We start from the raw sequence: 21,792 nt of genomic DNA on the forward strand, positions 1-21,792 counted from the left end.
GAGAAAAGGGCTGGTTGAGATCTCAGTTCTTGCTGGTGCATTCACAAGAGCAGCCATTCTCTCTTTCCCATGTGCATTCGCACAAACACACACAAATAGGCATTTCACTTCATTAAAATATATGGTGGGTGAATCAAGCCAAATCAGGCTTTTCCAGCTAGGCTTCTTCCTCCAGAAACAGCAGTTCTTGGTTATTATTGTTTGTATGTTTGTTTAATTTATGAGTTGCTTCTCATGAAAAACATCCTGAAGAAACTTGACAACAAAAGCATATATTGGAAACCATTTCAAGTCCAATTCAGAGACGTGCTGTGTTAAAAACCTCCTTTTAAAAGGTTTGTTGGTTAAGGGTGGTTTTCAATAGGCACCGAGAAGTTAATAGCGAAAGCATCATGTTATCTCCATGTTGTTTAAAGCCCAGCCTACTAAAACCTTTCATAGGAAGGAAGATCATTGAGCATAGGATTAGCAGCTTTCCCTTTGTGTTTTTATCGCTGTGGGATTCATGTGTTGGAGGGAAGAGTATTAAACCCAAAGCTATTACCACCAATGGAAAATATTGCTACAGGATTTTGGGGGCTTAGTCCTTTGCATATGTGAATAATCTCAAAGTTACAGGCGGATCCTCAGATCAGTCAGTCATCTGCCGCCCTTCTGATGCTTTTGGTTGCAGCACGATTCTTTCCCCCATTTCGCCAGAGTGTTTGGGGAGCTGCACCTGTAAATTTCTACCTGCACATCTCTGTTGGGTGCGAGGGACAAACCTTTGTTGCCACAGAACAGTGTGAAGCCCCAGGTGGCTCAGACCAGGGACTCGGGGGGGGGTGGTTGCGTGGAGAGAGTCTCTTCCTTTAAATTCCTGGGAGTTTACCTTAGTGAAGACCTCACTTGGAAAAACAATATAACTCAGGTGGTTAAAAAGGTAAAGGGACCCCTGACCATTAGGTCCAGTCATGGCCGACTCTGGGGTCATGGCACTCATCTCGCTTTATTGGCCAAGGGAGCCGGCGTACAGCTTCCGGGTCATGTGGCCAGCATGACTAAGCCGCTTCTGGCGAACCAGAGCAGCGCACGGAACCTCCGTTTACCTTCCCGCCGGAGCGGTACCTATTTATCTACTTGCATTTTTATGGGCTTTTGAACTGCTAGGTTGGCAGGAGCAGGGACTGAGCAATGGGAGCTCACCCCGCCGCGGGGATTCGAACCGCCGACTGTCTGATCAGCAAGTCCTAGGCTCTGTGGTTTAACCCACAGCGCCACCCGCGTCCCACTCAGGTGGTTAGGAAGGCCCAAGAGAGACTCCATTTCCTCAGGGTCTTGCGAAACAACAATGTTAAACAATTGATGACCTCCTTCTACTGTCCTCTCATATTGTATCACAGTGTGGTACATTGGCTTGACAGCCACGGACAGAAAGTCTTTACAGTGGGTGGTGAACACAGCACATGATATCATGGGCTGTCCCCTGAGCCCGCTAGATGACATCGCATGGGATCGATGCCTTAGGAGAGTGAGAAAAATTCTCAGGGACAATTCACACCCCGGCCAGCGCCTCTTTCATCTTCTACCCTCGGGCAGGAGACATAGAAGCATAATCAGTCGTACCAACAGGCTAAGAAACAGTTTCTATCCGTGGGCTGTTAGGCTGCTGAATGGAGAATAATATAGGGCAACTGACTTTTGGGGTTGGTGTGTTGTGCGACAAGCACACAGAGTGCAATGAGATTGAGTGTTTGGGGGGGAGGGAGGCTCTGTTAATTTCATTGTACACAGGTTGTACATTGACAATAAAGGTATTATTATTATTATAATTATCATCATCATCATCATCACATCCAGGCATGGGTGGTCACATCCAAACACCATACTTTCAAGGCACATGACTTCCCCCAAAGTAGCCTAGGCACTTTAGTTTGGTAAAGATGCTGGGAATAGCTCCGTCGGTAAAGAATGAGACTCTTAATCTCAGGGCTGTGGGCTTGAGCCCCACATCGGTCAACAGATTCCTGCATTGCAGGGGGTTGAACTAGTTGACCCTCACAATCCCTTCCAAATCCACAATTCTAATGGGTTGACTGCAGTTCCCACAACTGAGGGCAGCATTGTGCTTAAAGTGTGTGGCATGGATGTAACCTTTGTCTTTCTACCTCAGTTTTAGCTTCCTCCTTGATCTCAGAAACCCATTCAATCACTGCCAGCCTGCTTAGTGCAACTGCTAGCTTAACTCTATACAGTGGTACCTCTAGTTACGAACTTAATTCGTTCCAGAGGTCTGTTCTTAACCTGAAACTGTTCTTAACCTGAGGCACGCTTTCGCTCATGGGGCTTCTTGCTGCCGCTGCGCCGCAGGCACACGATTTCTGTTCTCATCCTGGGGCAAAGTTCTCAACTCGAGGTAACTCTTCCAGGTTAGCGGAGTTTGTACACTGAAGCGTTTGTCACCTGAGGCATTTGTAACTCGAGGTACCACTGTACTGCCAGCCTGACAGACAAGTGATTCTATGGTTGTTGTTGTTGTTTAGTCATTTAGTCGTGTCTGCCTCTTCATGACCCCCTGGACCAGAGCACGCCAGGCACTCCTGTCTTCCACTGCCTCCAACAGTTTAGTCAAACTCATGTTAGTAGCTTTGAGAACACTGTCCAACTATATCGTCCTCTATCGTCCCCTTTTCCTTGTGACCTCAATCTTTCCCAACATCAGGGTCTTTTCCAGGGAGTCTTCTCTTCTCATGAGGTGGCCAAAGTATTTGAGCCTCAGCTTCAGGATCTGTCCTTCCAGTGAGCACTCAGGGCTGATTTCCTTAAGAATGGAGAGGTTTGATCTTCTTGCAGTCCATGGGATTCTCAAGAGTCTCCTCCAACATCATAATTCAAAAGCATCAATTCTTTGGCAATCAGCCTTCTTTATGGTCCAGATTCTATGGTTATAAACCATCTAATTGGAAGAGCCTAGCAGTTTTCCAGCCATTCATCTGGGTAGTCAAATCCACAGTGGTGTTGGGGCCCATGCTCTTCATGCATAAAGGTGCCAGGATCGATCTTAGCATCTGAGCAAAGAAAAAGACAAGACTTTCTGCCTGAGACCCTGGGTGGAATGACTAATACCGATTCTGTATATGACAGCTTTCTATCTTCCTATGTCCTCTTTGGCTTGCATCCAGTCCCTTTCCACGCTTTAATTAAGGAAATCGAAGAAGAACATACACTTCTCGTCATTTCCTGCTACAGATAACATTCCCCACATGCCTTCTGGAGTGGATGGGCTTGAAGCAGCCAGGTTGGATGTGGCCCAGAGGTCACAAATTTTCCACTTCTCAATGGTGGCCTGGCAGACATGTGTACCCTCCAAATCATGGGTCACTGGAGAGGCATGAACCAAGCATCTGAACTCTGAGCTCCCCAGGAGCCAACGGAAACAAAAAGTGGGGGTAAAATTCATTAGGACTTCCTCAGAGGGAGGATGCAGGTCCATGTTTTATCAATCATTGGAATGGTGTCGACCAAAGCATGCATATGTGTGCGAGTGTGTGATTAGTTTTTAGGAAAAGTAAGTAACAAGTTAGGCTTTTTCCAAGGTTAAGTAGTAGTGCGCACTTCTACAGATTCATCCTGTTATCGCTTTTGACCGGGGTGGGTGGGGATTGCTTGTAAATCTCCCCCAGCGCTTCCCCTGGTTTCAGTGGGGTCTGATCTCAGTTTTCTGTTTGATATCAGAGGGCAAGACTACACTGCAGGCCACACTCACACTCAAACAGTAGCAGAAAACAATGTCCCCCTATTGCATGGGTAGGCAAACTAAGGCCCAGGAGCTGGATCCGGCCCAATTGCCTTGTGAAAAGGATCTAAGAGTCTTGGTTGACCACAAACTTGACATGAGCCAACAGTGTGGCGCGGCAGCTAAAAAAGCCAATGCAATTCTGGGCTGCATCAATAGGAGTATAGCATCTAGATCAAAGGAAGTAATAGTGCCACTGTATTCTGCTCTGGTCAGACCTCACCTGGAGTACTGTGTCCAGTTCTGGGCACCACAGTTCAAGAAGGACACTGACAAACTGGAACGTGTCCAGAGGAGGGCAACCAAAATGGTCAAAGGCCTGGAAACGATGCCTTATGAGGAACGGCTGAGGGAGCTGGGCATGTTTAGCCTGGAGAAGAGGAGGTTAAGGGGTGATATGATAGCCATGTTCAAATATATAAAAGGATGTCACATACAGGAGGGAGAAAGGTTGTTTTCTGCTGCTCCAGAGAAGCGGACACGGAGCAATGGTTCCAAACTACAAGAAAAAAGATTCCACCTAAACATTAGGAAGAACTTCCTGACATTAAGAGCTGTTTGACAATGGAATTTGCTGCCAAGGAGTGTGGTGGAGTCTCCTTCTTTGGAGGTCTTTAAGCAGAGGCTTGACAACCATATGTCAGGAGTGCTCTGATGGTGTTTCCTGCTTGGCAGGGGGTTGGACTCGATGGCCCTTGTGGTCTCTTCCAACTCTATGATTCTATGATTCTATGAAATCTGGCCCGCAGATAGTCTGGGAATCAGCATGTTTTTACATGAGTAGAATGTGCCCTTTTATTTAAAATGCATCTCTGGGTTATTTGTGGGGCATAGGAATTCGTTCATTACCCCCCCCCAATATAGTCCGGCCCCCCACAAGGTCTGAGGAACAGTGGACCGGCCCCCTGCTGAAAAAGTTTGCTGACCCCTACAGTGGTTAACCTCAGGTTAAGTAATTAATTCATTCTGGAGGTCCGTTCTTAACCTGAAACTGTTCTTAACCTGAAGCACCACTTTAGCTAATGGGACCTCCTGCTGCCGCTGCGCCGCTAGAGCCCGATTTCTGTACTTATCCTGAAGCAAAGTTCTTAACCTGAAGCACTATTTCTGGGTTAGCGGAGTGTAACCCGAGGTACCACTGTATTGTGTTTCCTTTTGAAATGGACAGAAAGAGGGTTCTGCTACGGCATGTTCTGATGTCATCAGTAGGACATGATGAGAGAGTTGGCGAAGCACCCCAGACGCAGATCTTAACAGTTTCAACTTCATGACCTTCCCAGAAGCCATAGCAGAGCATTGGGTTTGCAGCGCTGTGCAAAAATAAGTGATTTTGAAAGTAAAAGTACAGGGAGGGTATAGAACTGTCACCATGTGGATTTTTGCTCACGTAATCCAGCTCTGCGTTTGCCATAGGGGGCTGCTTTGCCATTGCTCCTTGGTTGTGTTGAATTTAGCATCCTGCAAATCATCTGTTTTCACTTTTAAAAAAGAGGAAGATATGCTGCAAAGATATACAAAAAAAAGCAGAGAAAAGGCTGGGCAGCATTTGGGGTCGGGGAGTGTGACGTGTAGTACTTTGTGTCTTCCTACATCTAAGAGAAATAATATTATGCCCCAAAAAAAGGTTTTTAATAAAAAATATTTATATCCTCTCCTTTTTCTACACAGAGTGCACTCAAAACTACTCACACTTGAAGTGCATTTTAATAGCATTGCGGTGCAATTAAAAACAGGCAGAATTTATACAAGTCAACTTTGGTGCAGAATTTAAGAGCAAATGCCTATACAGTGACAGCTGTGCCTTCGCAAGGGTCAGTAGCACGTGTGGCTGAAATTCAATGCAATCATGGTTTGGGGGCTCCAAGCAGTCACTTCCTTATCCTAGCCAGTGATTTCTTAATTCTCTTGGGGGTCTGTGAGAAGTATGTTGCGTTATCTGTGCTCAAGGAGTCAGCCAGAATTAAGATTTCCTGTGATGTCACAGTCCTCTAGAAAACGCATTTATAACAGCAGTGACATTCCCAATCCCTCCCAAGCAGCAAAGGTTAATAGATCCACTTCCTGCCCAAATTAGCTCAGGTGGACACTTGACACTGGGCCTTATTTATGGTCCCAGAGAGAAATAAAAACAAGTAGGTCGTTCTGGATCTCCAGGGCCATGATGAGATTTTGATCAAACCACTCAAGAGAGGGATTGCAAAGTCCATCCTGGGAGCCTTCCTGCTCCCAGTAGGCTTAAATAGACTTCCTTGCTCTATTTCATAAACACACGCACACACACACACAACCCAGGGTCAATGTTCATGTTTCACGTTTATAACCACAAGCCCCGTTAATCCAGCTGCCTAGTCTTTTGTCATCCACCTGATTAGACTAGTGGGACTTTGTACTCTCCCTCCACCGTCCTGTCCCCCCCTAAAAAAAACCCCTCTTGCTTGCCTTTGCACAGAATGTAGTTTACTGCAAAAACACAATCTCAGTGACCTCTGATTTGAGAGGACAATTATGAGCCAGTCGCATTGCCATTTAGATAAATTGCTCTCGGTGCTGAGCACTTTGTAGACTTAAAAATATTCCGTAGTTGACAACATAATAATTTTAAGAAAAGGAAAATTGTGGGTTGCTCCCTGTTTTTTGCCCTCCACTGTCTGTCTTGTTTGTATAGTAATGTGCCACCCCTGCCACACATACACACACCTCTGAGTGTACTATAATCTAACCTGTGCCCCCGTCTCACTGAGAATTGTTTGGCACAAAGTGAAACATAAGGTGCATTTTTCCGCTGCTCCGCTCACTTAAGTCCACAGGACAGATCACCGATGTAGGCAATGTACCAACATTATCTGCCTTGAAATGAACCTACGCTCTCCCCCTGGAATTGCTTAGTGCAAACGTTTCCTGTTTAAAGTGGAATAAGAGAGAGACGAAGAATTCCAGGCCTTGGACTTTCAGGACCCTTGTCCCTCCCCAGAGATTTTTCACTTTAAAAACAGAATGTTACAGAAGACAGGCCCTTCCAGCACTGCATGAGAAACTCCAGACAAAGTGCTGAAGGACTCTGAAGCCACCCTCGGAGATACAGAAAGGACTCTGAAGCCACACTTTGTGGAGACCAGTAGAAAAAAGACAGTCACAGAACCGAAAACTTACACAAAACCAATGAAATACCATGAAAATCCCTGAAACGATCAGTCTTTAACATCAGCAGTAACATCTAGACCATAGGAGCGTTTCAGCCCTGTTCTTGAGTTTGTTTAAACTCTAAAACAGCTTATCTTGTATTCCTTTCTTTGAATTTGTGCTATGTATGGTAGGTTTTTGAAACCTTTTTGTAAAGGCAATACTAGAGTTTTCACAGCCAAGTCCTCAACTCCTTATTACTACTGCTTGGCTTTCTTTAAATAGGGCTGTTTCTAAAACTTGCCATTTAAGTTTTCAAACCTTTTTTGTAAACTCAGGGGAGCGTTTCAGCCCTTTTCTTGAGTTTGTTTAAAATCATTTAAGGTTTATGATTTCTCTATTTCCTTCTGAGGAAACTGAATAGTTCAGTGAAACGAGGTTTGTAGCCGGTATCCCGTTAAAGCTTTGTTCAATTCTAGGTTTTTCTAATTTTTTTCCCTTAAATTTTTTGATTTTTGTTATTTAGTTTAATTCTATAAGATAATATTTCTAGTCGATTACTTCTCGTTTCCGGGATTTTCACGGTATTTCATTGGTTTTGTGTAAACACTTTGTTCAGACAACTACTATCACTGCTTGTCCTACCAGGGCCAGCAACAAAACCCACATTTCAGCAGCAGGCGTGGGACATTATTTTATTTCTATTGCATACCAAAGGTGGACAAAAGCAGTAATATTGTCCAGTCATATTCTTTTCAAGAACATGAGGAAGCTTATGTTTTAGCTGCAAGAAAAGGAACGGCTCTTCCACACTGGCATACAAAATAATGGGAGATGCTGTAGTGCAGTACTCCCAGCTAACGTGGGGAGCTAGATCAGATGCAATAGACTTGATAATACAGTATAAACCATGGTTTATCAGACTGAGTACTAGTGTTGTAAGGAACGCGGGTGGTGCTGTAGTCTAAACCAGTGTTTCCCAACCTTGGGCCTCCAGATGTTTTTGGCCTACAACTCCCATCATCCCTAGCTAGCAAGACCAGTGGTCAGAGATGATGGGAATTGTAGTTCAAAAACAGCTGGAGGCCCAAGGTTGGGAAACACTGGTCTAAACCACTGAGCCTCTTGGGCTTGCCAATCAGAAGGACGGTGGTTCAAGTCCCCGCGGCGGGGTGAGCTCCCTTTGCTTGGTCCCAGCTCCTGCCAACCCAGCAGTTCGAAACCACACCAAAAATACAAGTAGATAAATGGGTACCGCTCCGGCGGGAAGGTAAACGGCGTTTCCATGTGCTGCTCTGGTTTTGCCAGAAGCGGCTCAGTCATGCTGGCCACATGACCCAGAAAAACTGTCTGTGGACAAAGCCAGCTCCCCCAGCCAGTAAATCGAGATGAGCACCGCAACCCCAGAGTCATCTGCAACTGGATGTAACTGTCAGGGGTCCTTTACCTTTTTACTAGTGTTGTTGTCAAATGGGTTGATCTGGTTTTGTAGTCTGATTAAACCGAAGCTTCCCATTTCAGATGTGAGAAACTATGGTCTAACAAACCTTCTAAGTACTGATTTAAGGCTTGGTAGGAAAAGGAGGAGAGACCATGAAGGCACAAAGCTCATTCTGGTCATTCTGGAGTTATTGGTGCTAAATATATATTTTGGTGGAAGGATCCAGACAGGTTCAGTCAATGCTCATGTTGACTTTTTACCAGATAAGTGTTTTTCTAAGAGATTAATGGAAGAGGGGAAGCTAACTTTCTTGTCTGGAGATGCTTGCTGCATCTAGATTAGGGCTGCCATACATCACTAAAATTTTGAAGTCGGAATTGACAGGGGGAATTTCCTTTAAAAAGCTCAACAACTTCTGGGGTGTCCTGGTGTTTACTTTTTGAAATATGGCAGCCCTAAGGATATTCTGGGTCAGGGCCTGGAACACAATCTTAGGCATATTTACTGTGAGATCTTGCAGAGTTCACTAGGATTTGCTCCTTAGGATTGCAAGCCAAAACAGTAAGTAACTCCTCCCACCCCCAAACCAAAACAGTTTCTGCACTTTGAAGCAACATGTGCTTCTCATAGTGTGATGGAAATACTTTGCCCCCTATTTGATAAAAAATTTAAACCACTGTTGCCAGTGACCCCTTTGTGGTAACTGAATGACCCCACAATATTATATCCACATCTGGAAGCACCCTTGAAGGCAGCCCCACGTGGAGCAGGGAGGCTGTGAATCATCTCAATTTTCTCTTCTTCCGTGTGTCCCTTCCAGTCTAGGGATCTGTAGCCATCTGCCCACAACATTCCCCTTCCAGAGAAACTAGCGGCCAGCCCCGGAGTGCGGGGTATTCATTCCATGCATTTATTTGATAAGAGTTGAGCTGCTGCTGAAGTTTTAGACTTTTGCCCACAAAAATGGGTGACACAAGAGTACCAACCACTGCTGGGAAACCATCCGGGTGTGCCATTATTACTAAATCGGTTTTATGCACTTTTTCTGTTCGACTGCTGGGCTCATAGGGCTTTGGGGCAAGTGGGTCTTTGTGGCCATTTCAGGAACAGGTCACCACAAACCATGGTATTGCATGTCACGTTGGTGCAGCTTCGGCAGAGATGGGCCGGGGGCTGTTTGAGGTTGCTGAAAAGGCAAAGCCCTTGTCACCCAGGCCTGCCTTAATTTTGGTGTTATCAGGTCATGTTGACTCTGGAACCTTGACTGTATGGCCTTGACAGTAAGAGCTTTTTCCGACAGTAAGAGCTGTTGGACAGTGGAACAGAGATGGTGGACTCTCCTTCCTTGGAGGTTTCTAAGCAGAGGTTGGATGGCCACCTGTCATGGATGTTTAGCTGAGATTCCTGCATTGCAGGGGGGTGAAGTAGATGGCCCCTGGGGTCCCTTCCAACTGATGCTATCATCCCTGGAGGACTTGGAGGGGTGATAGTGATACCATGTGCCTCAATCAGGCATGCAAAGAGGAAAATAGGGAAATCCAAGTTGCCTTTGCAGGTCTTTAGGGCAATGCCCACCATCAACAATGGTGATCAGACACTTGGGGTGGTTTGTGTCACTGGGTTCCACTCATCTCGGTTCCACACATTGATGCTGAGCTGGCCGAGAGGATTAGCAAGGCAGCTACAGCAATAGCTCACCTCTCCAAAACAGTAAAAGAGAATGAGTTGCTAATGTTCACTACGAAGATGAAGGCCTACGAGGCTTGCATGTTGAGCATGCTGCTTTTGGAAAGTGAGTGGTGGACCACTTACAACTGTCAGGAGCGACGCCTCAAAACTTTCCACACGCTCTGCATCGGGGAAATTTTGAGTAATACGTGGCAGAACAGTTTCAAACAGAGCTTGCTTTTGGTAGAGTAACAGGAGAAAGGGCTAACCAGAGAGCTTGTGTCTCCACACACACAAACAAATATGAAGCAGTCTCATCATCAAGGCTGACCCAATACATTTTGGCACCTGAGGCAGACCACAAAATGGTGTCTCCTCACCAGGACCGAGAGTCTACTGTTGAGGATGTATTTGTGGGGTGGCTGCCAAGGAGGCAGCAGATGCAGTCTCCCAAGGCTTGTGCCACAGCTTCCCTGCTACTGCTGCCTCTGTGGATCCTGCCGCCTGAGGCACTCACCCCGTATTGCCTCATAAGTGAGCCAGCCCTGCTTATCTTGAGCTTTGTTTCTTTGTCATTCCATGGGGTTATGAAAAATGTCAATGACTGGCATGGCTGTAATCGTAATCATCCGAGCTCTCTATTTAGTCTTTGGTGACTGAGCTCCTTTGCAAAGTCCCTCTTATGGGCTTCCTTGAGAGACAATAGGAAGGATTCGTTTTGGCCCGAGAGCACATTTGCTTCACTGGCGAAGGAGCCCATCTCATTCCTCCTTGACAGTTTATGAATAAAACCACTGAGGTGTTAAATAATAGGATGATGTGCTTTCCCCTGATATTCTGAATGCCAGGCGGACCGTTCTCTGCTCCAACCAATTGATACTATTTTGAGACTTTGCCCTCCATAGGCACAGGGACACACGTCCATTCTTATTTACAGCATCTCTGTCTCTGTCGGGTGACCAGACTCAGATCTGTCAAGCAAAAGCTGTAGCATTAGTGATGACTAAACCTGAGCCAGGAGTTTGCAGGGGTGAGTGGGTGGATGTTCAGCCTTATTCCTCACTGTAGTCTGCTGCTGGAACTGCAAAAGAAAGAGCAGCAACAGTACATTGGCTTTGCCCGCTGTGCTTTGATACCAGCAGGGCTGTGAGGTGGAAGTAGATAGTACCACGAGCTGAATTGCATCAAATCGCGAGTCTGCAGTGTTGTTTTCTGCCTTGCTGTCATGTGGGGTTTTTTTCTCACTAGTAAAACTTGTGCTACTCAGATGTCAATGGCCTGTGCCTAATGAAGATGACTGAAAACTGGATTAGTCCAAGCACTATTCCTGATGGGCAAAGGACTCAATTTCCCCACTGCAGTCTCTGCAGCATTTGTAGAAGCAAATCACTAGGAACAGGAGATGTATAGTACTTGTGGTACCCAAGGGATGCCAGTTCACATATATGAGCTCTTAATTTTCCATTGGACGTGGGTGGTGCTGTGGGTTAAACCACAGAGCCTAGGACTTGCTGATCAGAAGGTTGGTGGTTCAAATCCCCGCGATGGGGTGCGCTCCTGTTGCTTGATCCCTGCTCCTGCCAACCTAGCAGTTCGAAAGCACAAGTGCAAGTAGATAAATAGGTACTGCTCCGGCAGGAAGGTAAACAGCATTTCCATGTGCTGCTCTGGTTTGCCAGAAGCGGCTTAGTCATGCTGGCCACATGACCCGGAAGCTGTACGCCGGCTCTCTTGACCAATAAAGCGAGATGAGCGCCGCAACCCCACAGTCGGTCATGACTGGACCTAATGGTCAGGGGTCCCTTTACCTTTAATTTTCCATTATGTCTTACTTCACAAACTGGAAGCACAACTGTCCTTTTTCAGTTAAGTGTATTCCTTGTATAACCAAGTTAAAATGAGCTGGAGATGAATCAGCGAAATCAGCAACATTTCACACTTCTTTTCTTTCCGTTTACACCAGTACTCTCAAAACATTTTATCAGTATCTGTAAAATGGCCATGTGTGTCCACAGCAAATGTGTTCTTCTGGGTGCATATATATCCTGGTGGTGATTTGCTGTGGTTTCTTTGCTTCCTGGGCTAGTATTTGCTGCTGTTCTCCTATTAGAAAACATAAGTGTTATCTGCAGGAATTGAAATTGGGGTGGGATTGAATTTTCAGAAGAGTGAAGGCTGAGGGGGTAAGACTCTTCTCCGCAAGGGCTCAGGTTGTATGGCACAATGATGAAAGGAAAAGAAAAAAGTTTCACCAACTGTCTGATCAAGCAGGACTCTTCTTAGATTCTTTCTAGGTGAAAACTTTTTAAATTTTCCACACCTCTTGAATCTGCTGGCTTTTCCTTTCCTTTTGTGGATTTAGGTTGCCGTTGTGTAAATCTTTGTTGCTCACTCTTACCAATTTTACTTGATGCTAATATGATGTTAAAGGGATGTGGGTGGCGCCCACAAAGCCTAGGGCTTGCCGATCAGAAGGTCGGCGGTTCAAATCCCTGCGACGGGGTGAGCTCCCGTTGCTCGGTCCCTGCTCCTGCCAACCTAGCAGTTCAAAAGCACAAAGTGCAAGTAGATAAATATGTACCACTCCAGCGGGAAGGTAAACAGTGTTTCCGTGCGCTGCTCTGGTTCGCCAGAAGTGGCTTAGTCATGCTGGTCACATGACCCAGAAGCCGTCTGCTGACAAACACCGGCTCCCTCAGCCAGTAAAGCGAGATGAGCACCGCAACCCCAGCGTCGTCTGCAACTGGACCTAACGTTCAGAGGTCCCTTTACCTTTACCATTAATATGATTTTAAATGGTCGTATGCTACACCTTGGGTTCCTCTGGGTTTTTCTGTTTTGTTTTTTGACGATCTTCCATGAATGCATAAGGAGCAAGATTGGTCCAGGGATCTGTCGCTGTCTGAGCTCTGCTTCCCGGTTGTGTGTGTTATATCTTGTGTGGCATTTCAGAAGATACAAGTTTTTCCACAATTGGCCTGAACAACAATGACCAAAAATATCTCCCTGGCTAGAGTCTTGCCTCCTCCTTCCTATTGGAGGCTGCCTCCAATTTGCTTGTAATTGGCATCCGTATATCAGAGTTTCCATGTGCCGAGATTGCTTAAGGTGGAAGATAAGCTTGGCTTGTTCCAAGGTTCCCCACGTTTTTCTGGGAAGCTGGACCAGATTTATGGGGGAGAGGAGAAGGGCTGTGATTGCAGAGATTCTGCATTTGCTTTTGTTTTGTTTTAAATGACACATTAAAAAAATAGAAGCCAGATCACTGCAGGTCCAAAAAGGAAAGTGTATATGTGTGTGGGGGGGGGGGGGAATATTCAGCCCTGCATTGCAGGGTGGTGTCTGGTCTGCAAAAACCAACACATTCCAGAAAGCATGGTATCTATTTTTGCATCTGAAAAAATGTTGCCGTCAACAGTTCTCTTCCGAGCTAGTCAGCATTCTTTCTGTAACTGAAGAACTATTTTAGCCTTGAAGAGAACAATCTCTAATCACACAGAGGTTTTTTTTGTGTGTGTATGTGTGGCTTCTGGGTTGACATCTACATAAAACAGTTATTTATTCCATGTAACACTTATCCCGGCTTTACCCTTATTAGGAAGAATCCCCTCATTAATGTAAATCCTGGAATTAAGACAGAGAAAACTACAGAAATTACTCCATAATTGGCATTGGCATTACATGGTCACACATGTTGCTTTTCACATGCACCAGAGCTTGTCAAATCCTTATTGATGCAGACACGTTACAGATTTAGGCCCTCCTACTCACGCCCATGTGTGTTTGAGTGTGCTCTTTTCCACTGAAACGGTGTTGGCAGCTAGCCCACTAAATGCAGATACAATATCCTCATATCCGTACTGTTTTCTTCTGGGAGCTCCAGGCTTTCCAACTGCGAGGCTTGGAGAGTTTTTATGGACTGACATGTCTGAGACAAGAAAATTGGCGAAACAGCTTTGAGGTGTGAATATTGGTGTTCGTGAGCCTTGTGGGGCTCGCCAGGATGCAGACCCAACTCATCTGTTTATCCTCAGGCTAGATAAGACACAGTCCAACGCACATCATTGAAAGGGCTCTTTGTTTTCCATTATTGCAAGAGGATCATGAGGAGCTCGCATTGTGAGGCGGAGGATTCCAGTGGTGCCTTTTTCTAAAGGAGCTGCGATGTGCGCTGGACCTTTGCACCAGCTTCCGGCGTGTGTTTTACCAATCTAGCAGCATGCATCTGCCAGGAAGTCTTTATTCTGTCTTGACTCACGTTGGCCAGTCGCTAGAGCTTGGTGGCTTTTCTTGTCCCAAACAAATGGGAAACTTCAAATGGAAGCAACGTGGGGCTTTCTATTTACAGCTCTCTTCTTTTCTTTCCCTCCCAGGCATGGACCCATAGAACCCATGGAGTATATAGCAGGACAACGGGTGATGTATAAAGACAGAGATCTTCCTTACTATCAAGCTGGCCACCCACCAGTACATCCCTCCAAAGGGAGCTATGCTCTCCCACAAGATGGCCCAAGGGCAACAGAGATATGGTATCCTCAGTGTGGTCTCCCACAACAACCAGTAGGCCAGCACAAAGGACCCCTCCGCCAAGATGTGCCACCCTCCCCGCCTCAAGGCCACAGGGGGCTGCCTTATCATGAAATGGGCAGACTCGCTCATCGCCGAGCCGGCCCGGATCAGTACCAATACAGGCATCAAGATCCTAAGCAGAAGGGCCCCATGACTGCGGCCGTATAGCCTAAAGCCGGACTCCTGTCGATATCTCACCTTGCAGCCGTTACCACTGATCTTGCCTACCCCAGGGGAGAGATGTCGTTTGAGCCTGTCCAGTTTGCACCCAGGACACGTTTGTGAACATAATTGCAAGCTTGCAAAAAGCGGTACAGTGACTTTTGGGTACCACCAGTATATCAGAGTGTGTGTTTTAACGCTTCCTCAAACGTAGAAGGCGGCAGGCGAAGAGTAAGCAGAATTTCTTCTAAGCACGCCTTAAAAGTGCCACTCAGGGCTGTTTGCAACAAACTACACAAGCACATGCTAGATGCCCACATTGCAGGGAACTATTTTGGACATTGTTTCAGAAAGAGTATTCCATGGGTGCCACTGTGTGTGCCCCCAGTATGGCAGACCCTTCTTTTCTATGGCCTCCGACTGGAGAATTATTTTAAGAATGGAGATGGGCTCACGGTGTGACCTGACATTTCTCTCTGTTGTCCTAGGGAAATACTGTTTTGCTCTCATCCTGGTCATATTTTTTAATTGTCACTTCAGATATTCACTGTTTCTGTCCCCCTTTTCAGTTTTTGTCACATGGAGACCCTTTGAAGAATCTTATTTGCTCTTCCCAGTTGCCAACTCAGAGACGAAAGGGTTGTAGGGAGGGTGGCAGTGGCTATGTAAGACAATTTTGCCCCCAGCACCCAATTTTGCAGGAGTGGTAGCGGGAGTCTGCCCCTCCCAAACAAACAGTTGCTGGCCAGGCAAGCACAGCACCCGGCTATCCTTGCGTTGGCTTTTGACTTCAAAGTGTCTCCTGTGAAGGCTATTCTTCTTCAGATCCCAGCCCAGGAAGGAAGGTCAGGGGACACCAGGGCCTCTGTTGCCTGGCAGATATTCTGCAGGGCTGCAGCACCCAGAGCTTGCTGAGCCTGTAGCAAAGGAGGCTCCTTCTGGTTTTAAAACAGTGGATTATCAGATGGTCATTTTAAGAGAGAAGACAAAAACACACCAGAGGATCAGAGATACAGGATAAGAATAGTGTTTTAATGACTTCCAATCATGTTCCAACAGTGAAGGGAGGAAGCTCAGGTGTTCCTCTAGCTTGCATTTCTGAGGGAGATGGTCCTGTTTGCAGGTTATTGACTGAGGGGGACGTGGAGGGTCTTTTCGGTTCTGTTTATTTTTACTTGCCACCCTGTCTAACAAAGCCTCTGAAACTTTGATGAGCTAGGAATTCTGAGCAGCTCCAGCTTCATTTTTTTAAAACCCCCCCTTTTTAAAAATAATAATAATAATAATAATAAATTCATCCTTTCCTTTGGATGGCTTTCAAGGCTATTTATTCCATAGCCTTTTTCCTTTCAAGGAAAAGACCTTGGGGCCTGGCCACAGAAGGAGCTATTGGTTTCCTTTTGGTATGCAGCAAATTAACAGGATTCATTACACAGGTCATCTCATAATTATTATATATTGCACAGAGGGGTCATCTACCAGGCACAGCCATTTATCATTTACCCTTTCTGAAATGGCTTCATTATACCCGCTGGCCCCTAGAGACTTGGCGCTTAGTGAATCTGTCACACACACAAATTTGTGTTGCTGCGTTTGAAAGGACGAGCTCCTCCATTGCCCATGAAACGTTCTATGGTGTCGCATTGAACCCACTGGCCTAACATTGTTGTCCCAAGTATTAATATTCATATAAGTAATTGATTTTTTTGTTTGTTTGTTTAATATGAAAAGGAACAAAACCCAAACCTAACAGCCTCAGATTCAAAGTCCCTGAGTAACAAATAGTAGTGTTGGGATCCAAGGTTGTGTGTCTCATAGCCTTCTCTAGGTCATTTACTCTCTAGGCAGGACTAAGCAGGAAACAGTTTAGCGAGGACAGTTGTGTTTCTACCATTAATTCCAACAAGAAATCGTCACCAGGGAGTGACTTTTCCCTGTAATTATTCTCAGACTGCTTGTTCCTAAAATGGCAAATACATATTATAGCCATGTAAAAGGCCAATATCTATTTCCACCAGATGAATTTCAAGTGGCTGTGAATAAGTAAGCTGAGAGGCTGATATTTTTGGGAAATGTATCTGTATAAAATACCCTTAAATTTTGTCCAGTCCACTTTTGAATGGGCAGCTAAGTCCCTCCCAGTAAGTGCAGTCATGTCTTCCTTAACATTTGCCGGCTTAAGTAGAGTGTGAACATCGAATTGTTTACTCCTTGCTAAGTCTAAGTTCCTGTTCTTGTTTCATATCTGAACCAAGGTAAGATACCACACAGAAGACAGGAAATAATGGCCTGCTGTGATCACTGGTGTATAGTGACTGGTCATCCAAACTAGATCGATCATGTTAAAATGTTACTTTCATTCTTCTGTCCTGGTTTGGTGGAGGGAAGACAAAGCTCTTCCTTGTTTCTCAAACTTGGGTCCCCAACTGTTGTTGGACTACAATTCCCATCATCCCTGACCACAGGTCCTGCTAGCTAGGGATGATGGAAGCTGTAGTCCAACAACAGCTGGGCCCCCAAGTTTGAGAAACACTGGGTGGAGTTCATTATGAAAAAAGAGTTGGCTTTCTGTCTTCTGTGGCCCTGTAGTCTGTGCCAGCCATTTTGCTGGTATTTACAGCTTCACCTGCAACAGTGGAAGTTACCCCAAATGTGTGACTTTTTTAGGTCACTTGGAGTGCCTGGTGGCTCCCGAACAATATGACCCGACCCCCCAGCCTGTGGGGGAGTTCTCTGTGATGAAATTCTTCAGCTTTATCCCTTGCCTTGTGAACTCTTTTGAAGCGTATGGAGGTGGACCTTCGTCTCAGGTGTCTGCAGGCAATCATTTAATTGAGATAAGCTTCAACTTTGGATCTGAAGCAAGACTGATACTGAGAAGGCCACTCTCAAACAAGCACCCCATTCATTTCCCCTTTGGGGTGTAGTACAAGTGCTTCCCCCTCAAAGATTTCTGTAAATAGACCATTATATGTAAGACAGATGAAGATAGGCAGATGTTCCAGGAGTGCAGAAAGGCCACTAGGAGTGAGGTGAACATTTTAAAATGCACTTTGTACAAATATAACCTACGATACGTTGGATCCTCCAACAGAAGAAGCTAATGTTGATGACAGTGGCTTTATCTCTAGCCTGATCACAATTAAGGGGACCTTTGGAAGATAAGCTCCTGCCTTATAAATCACCTGCCTCCTAACCCCTTTCTGGTGCCATTTCATTCCCATTCACAGAGATAACTGACAGCATTTCAGGAGCTAGGGATAAATCCAAATTGAATGGAAAGAGCCTGTCTGGATTATTTATGGCCTTTGAAGCTCGTGCTCAGTTGTTTTCCATGTAACATGAAACACCCTTCTAAAACTCCCATTGACTCCAGCGGCTCCATTTGGTAGGACAAGGCAGGTCAAGAGACGACCCTTCTCAGCTGTTAATCTTAGCCAATGGGGTATTCAACTATGCTTCTGATTTCAAAGCCATAGGAGACTTTTCCTCCTTTTGGTTAAAAAAAATATAGATGCAGTACTATATAGATGCTTCGTGCTTTGCTGAAAGGAGCAAAAACTCCTGGCCTGGTTTTGGGGGGACAGGAGCAAAGGAAACTGAATGGCATCCCCATCAGTCTGAAATGCCCCCATGTTTCTAATGGGGAGGGAGAGCAGCTGGCTGATTTAAGTGACTCACAAAAGAGTGTGGGTGTGGGTGTGTGCACACACTCATGTATATGTATATATATCCTGCTTCTCTGGAATAACGCAAAACAAACTATCGGCACCATATTGCAGACAAATGTGTAGCACACACACATATCACAAGGTGCTGTAGCTGGTGGATCAAAATATGTATCACTTGCACGCAAAACAATTCCATACGAGCCATTAAGAAAACAAGTTGCTCTTTTCTCGCATGTGCCCGTATGTTTGCGAATATTAATGGATCTGAGAGGGTTCTTTGCTATTCACAAAGGCCTCGTGTGCTAACTGTCCGTGATAACGTGCCAATCCGACAGAAGCCATCGCAAGTGAATTTGGGTGGCTCTGATCTGGCCCTGTGGGATGCATTTTCACACGCAAGTTCGAAAATGGGCATCAGTGCGCTTGTTGATTAGGTTTGCCGTGTCGGCCCCACCCTGTGAAGAAGACAGGTGCCTCCGACCGCAGTCCCAATTTCCCCTTGCTTTAGAGATGAAGCTCAGGCCAACAGATATGGATGGATGACCAGATTCATGCCCGTATCCTGACAAGAGGTAGGGAGAATGTGTCCTATCATAAGGCACAAATATGAGCTGCACAAGCCATCTATACCTTCCCACCTTAACCCCCCAAAGGGCTAAGATGGAGCACATTGCAGTTGCTAGCCAACTGTGTGATGTGCTCTCTTCAAAGGCTGGCTCTTCAAAAGACAAGGCTCCCTTGCGAAGAGGGGCAAAGGTTTTGCACATGCCAGCAGGGAAATCGTAAGGACAGCACAAGGGATGGGGGCTGCATAACACTGGTTTCAGAGCAAGCAGTCCAAACGGCTAGATACAGCTTTGTACATTTATTCCCCGAGTGCTGAGCTGGCTTAGGTATTGCGTTTGGAACAGAAGCCTGGCTGAAAGCCCGCTGAACTTACTGGAAACATCAGTGTACTTTGGAGCAAATTCCTGTTGCATTTTTAAATTTTATTTTATTTTTGTTACGAAAACTAGATTTGACGCGTTAACTGTTGAGTGACTGGGTGCTCCGTGCAGACACCCAACAGTTCCCTGAACCATCTGTTGACATTATTAGCTCGTGGGATGGAGGATCAACTCTGACTGCAGCAACTGAAAAGGGCGAGTAGTCCAAAAAACAAGGAGAGGTCCTGGGAAGTCGGCTTTCCAGATTCTCTTCAAAACCCCAACATTCCAAGTGCTACCCTTAGCCAGATATAAAGCTTCACATGCTGCCTAATCATTGTATACTGTTGAAACGCTACCTCCTTCCTTTCTGCCTTTTTAAAAACACTAGACGTTCCATGGTAGATGTGCTCTGGGGTGAACATATCCTCTCCCTTGTGGGAGCTAAGATGCATGGACAGCTTTCCCAGATCAGGCTCTCGTGTATAACTTTTTGCAAGAGCATTCTAGCCATCTGTGCACTTACTTGAGAGACGTTTGCCTCTCAGTGCAGAAACCAGAACCTTTTTCTTATACATACGTATTTTTAAGCCTTCATTCACAAGACATCAACTTCAGATTATTTCTGGCGCAATCCCACGAACGGTAATGGGAATTGCTCGTTTGCACACTGCTGTCCTTTTCAATTCTTTCTTGTTGTTGCGCATATGCGCCTATATTTGTGTGTGTGTGCTTTTTAAAAATTGTTTAAAAGTCTGGGAAATTTATTGGGGGGATTTAAGAGATCATCTGGTACCACTGTTTCACTTTTTTTGGTTACATATCACAATATAAATGCTGAACAGTTTTATTTTGCATTAAAATAAAGGCTTTAAGAACAACTGCCAAGGGCTCTTTTTGTCTGATCTTTTGATCCCCATCAACTGTGGTCAGCCCTCAACAGAGACGCTCTTTGAGAAAAAACATAATGGGGGGGGGGATACAGGCGGTTGCAACAATGGCTAGTTTCCTTCTTGCCATTGTTTTGCACACCACAAACCTCCAGGCTCCATTCATTCAGTGGCAGGACTAGCTCAAAACAGCTTCATTAAAGTGTGACCCCAAAATTCCAGATCTCCCCCCCAAAAAAAAAATAAAAACCTGATGCCAAAGTTTAGTACCATTTTTGTGCTGCGAACCCTGAATTCTTGCCGCCACGACCCCAAACCAAGTAACTGACACAACAAATCGGGGTCCCCAAATCCAACCCTGTCACACGTTAACAAAGCTGCTCAAAACTGCTTTTCTGAATGTCACAGATACCAAGCAAATCTAAGGATACCAGATTCAACTGAAGCCAGTGGTGCCTTATTTATAGGGATTTTCTTGTCCCTGTTCCTGGTATATGTATAAACACCAATTTAGGAAGAAGAAGAGAAGAAGAAAAGTTTGGATTTGATATCCCACTTTATCACTATTCTAAGGAGTCTCAAAGCGGCTAACAATCTCCTTTTTCCCTTCCTCCACCACAACAAAAACTCTGTGAGGTGAGTGGGGCTGAGAGACTTCAGAGAAGTGTGACTAGCCCAAGGTCACCCAGCAGCTGCATGTGGAGAAGCGGGGAATCAAACCCAGTTCCCCAGATTACGAGTCCACTGCTCTTAACCACTACACCACACTGGCTCTCCAATTGCTACCATTTGAATTAATTGCTACCATTTAAATAGACATAGAGTACATCTCAGCATAGGGCAGAAGACTAACCTGATGAGCAACTGTCCCTGTTCCAGGATGGTTCTTCAATCCAGGCTTGGAACAGATGACTATCCTCTGTGGAGCTGGGCAAACAGCTACCCGGTACTTCTGCATTATAGGCCCTGTATCTCTGAATACCAGCCTCCTAGAAACAAGTGCAAGAAATGGCTTAAGTAGGACAATGGCTTAAGCACAGGACATTAATTGCTATGGCACCATTAGCCCAAATGTACAAATATGTTAAGGGACGCGGGTGGCGCTGTGGGTTAAACCACAGAGCCTAGGACTTGCTGATCAGAAGGTCGGTGGTTCGAATCCCCGCGACGGGGTGAGCTCCCATTGCTCGGTCCCTGCTCCTGCCAACCTAGCAGTTTGAAAGCACATCAAAGTGCAAGTAGATAAATAGGTATCACTCCAGTGGGAAGGTAAATGGTGTTTCCGTGTGCTGCTCTGGTTCGTCAGAAGCAGCTTAGTCATGCTGGCCACATGACCCGGAAGCTGTACGCCGGCTCCCTCGGCCAATAAAGCGAGATGAGCACCGCAACCCCAGAGTCGGCCACGACTGGACCTAATGGTCAGGGGTCCCTTTACCTTTACCTTTACCTTTACCTTTACCTTTACAAATATGTTACTTGGGCTGACCCATAATATTGCAGGTTGGATGGAAAACAGAGCACCATATGCTGTGCTTTTTTTCTGGGGGTACACATACCCCTAAACATTCTG

The 21,792-nt window shown here is 45.6% G+C and overlaps 1 protein-coding gene across 2 annotated transcripts in view; it reads left to right on the forward strand.

Moving 5' to 3' along the window:
* The window catches only part of PARD3B (par-3 family cell polarity regulator beta), a 652,714-nt gene extending 632,499 nt beyond the window's left edge, over positions 1-20,215 (forward strand). For both annotated transcript variants that reach the window (XM_079976360.1, XM_079976361.1), the window contains one exon: positions 14,378-20,215. In XM_079976360.1, the coding sequence (XP_079832486.1) occupies positions 14,378-14,741 (364 nt within the window). In that variant the 3' untranslated portion in view covers positions 14,742-20,215. The remainder of the gene's footprint in view (positions 1-14,377) is intronic.
* Positions 20,216-21,792: the final 1,577 nt, after the last annotated feature.

Source organism: Podarcis cretensis, assembly GCF_951804945.1.
Source record: "Podarcis cretensis genome assembly, chromosome: 1".
Lineage (NCBI taxonomy): Eukaryota > Metazoa > Chordata > Lepidosauria > Squamata > Lacertidae > Podarcis > Podarcis cretensis.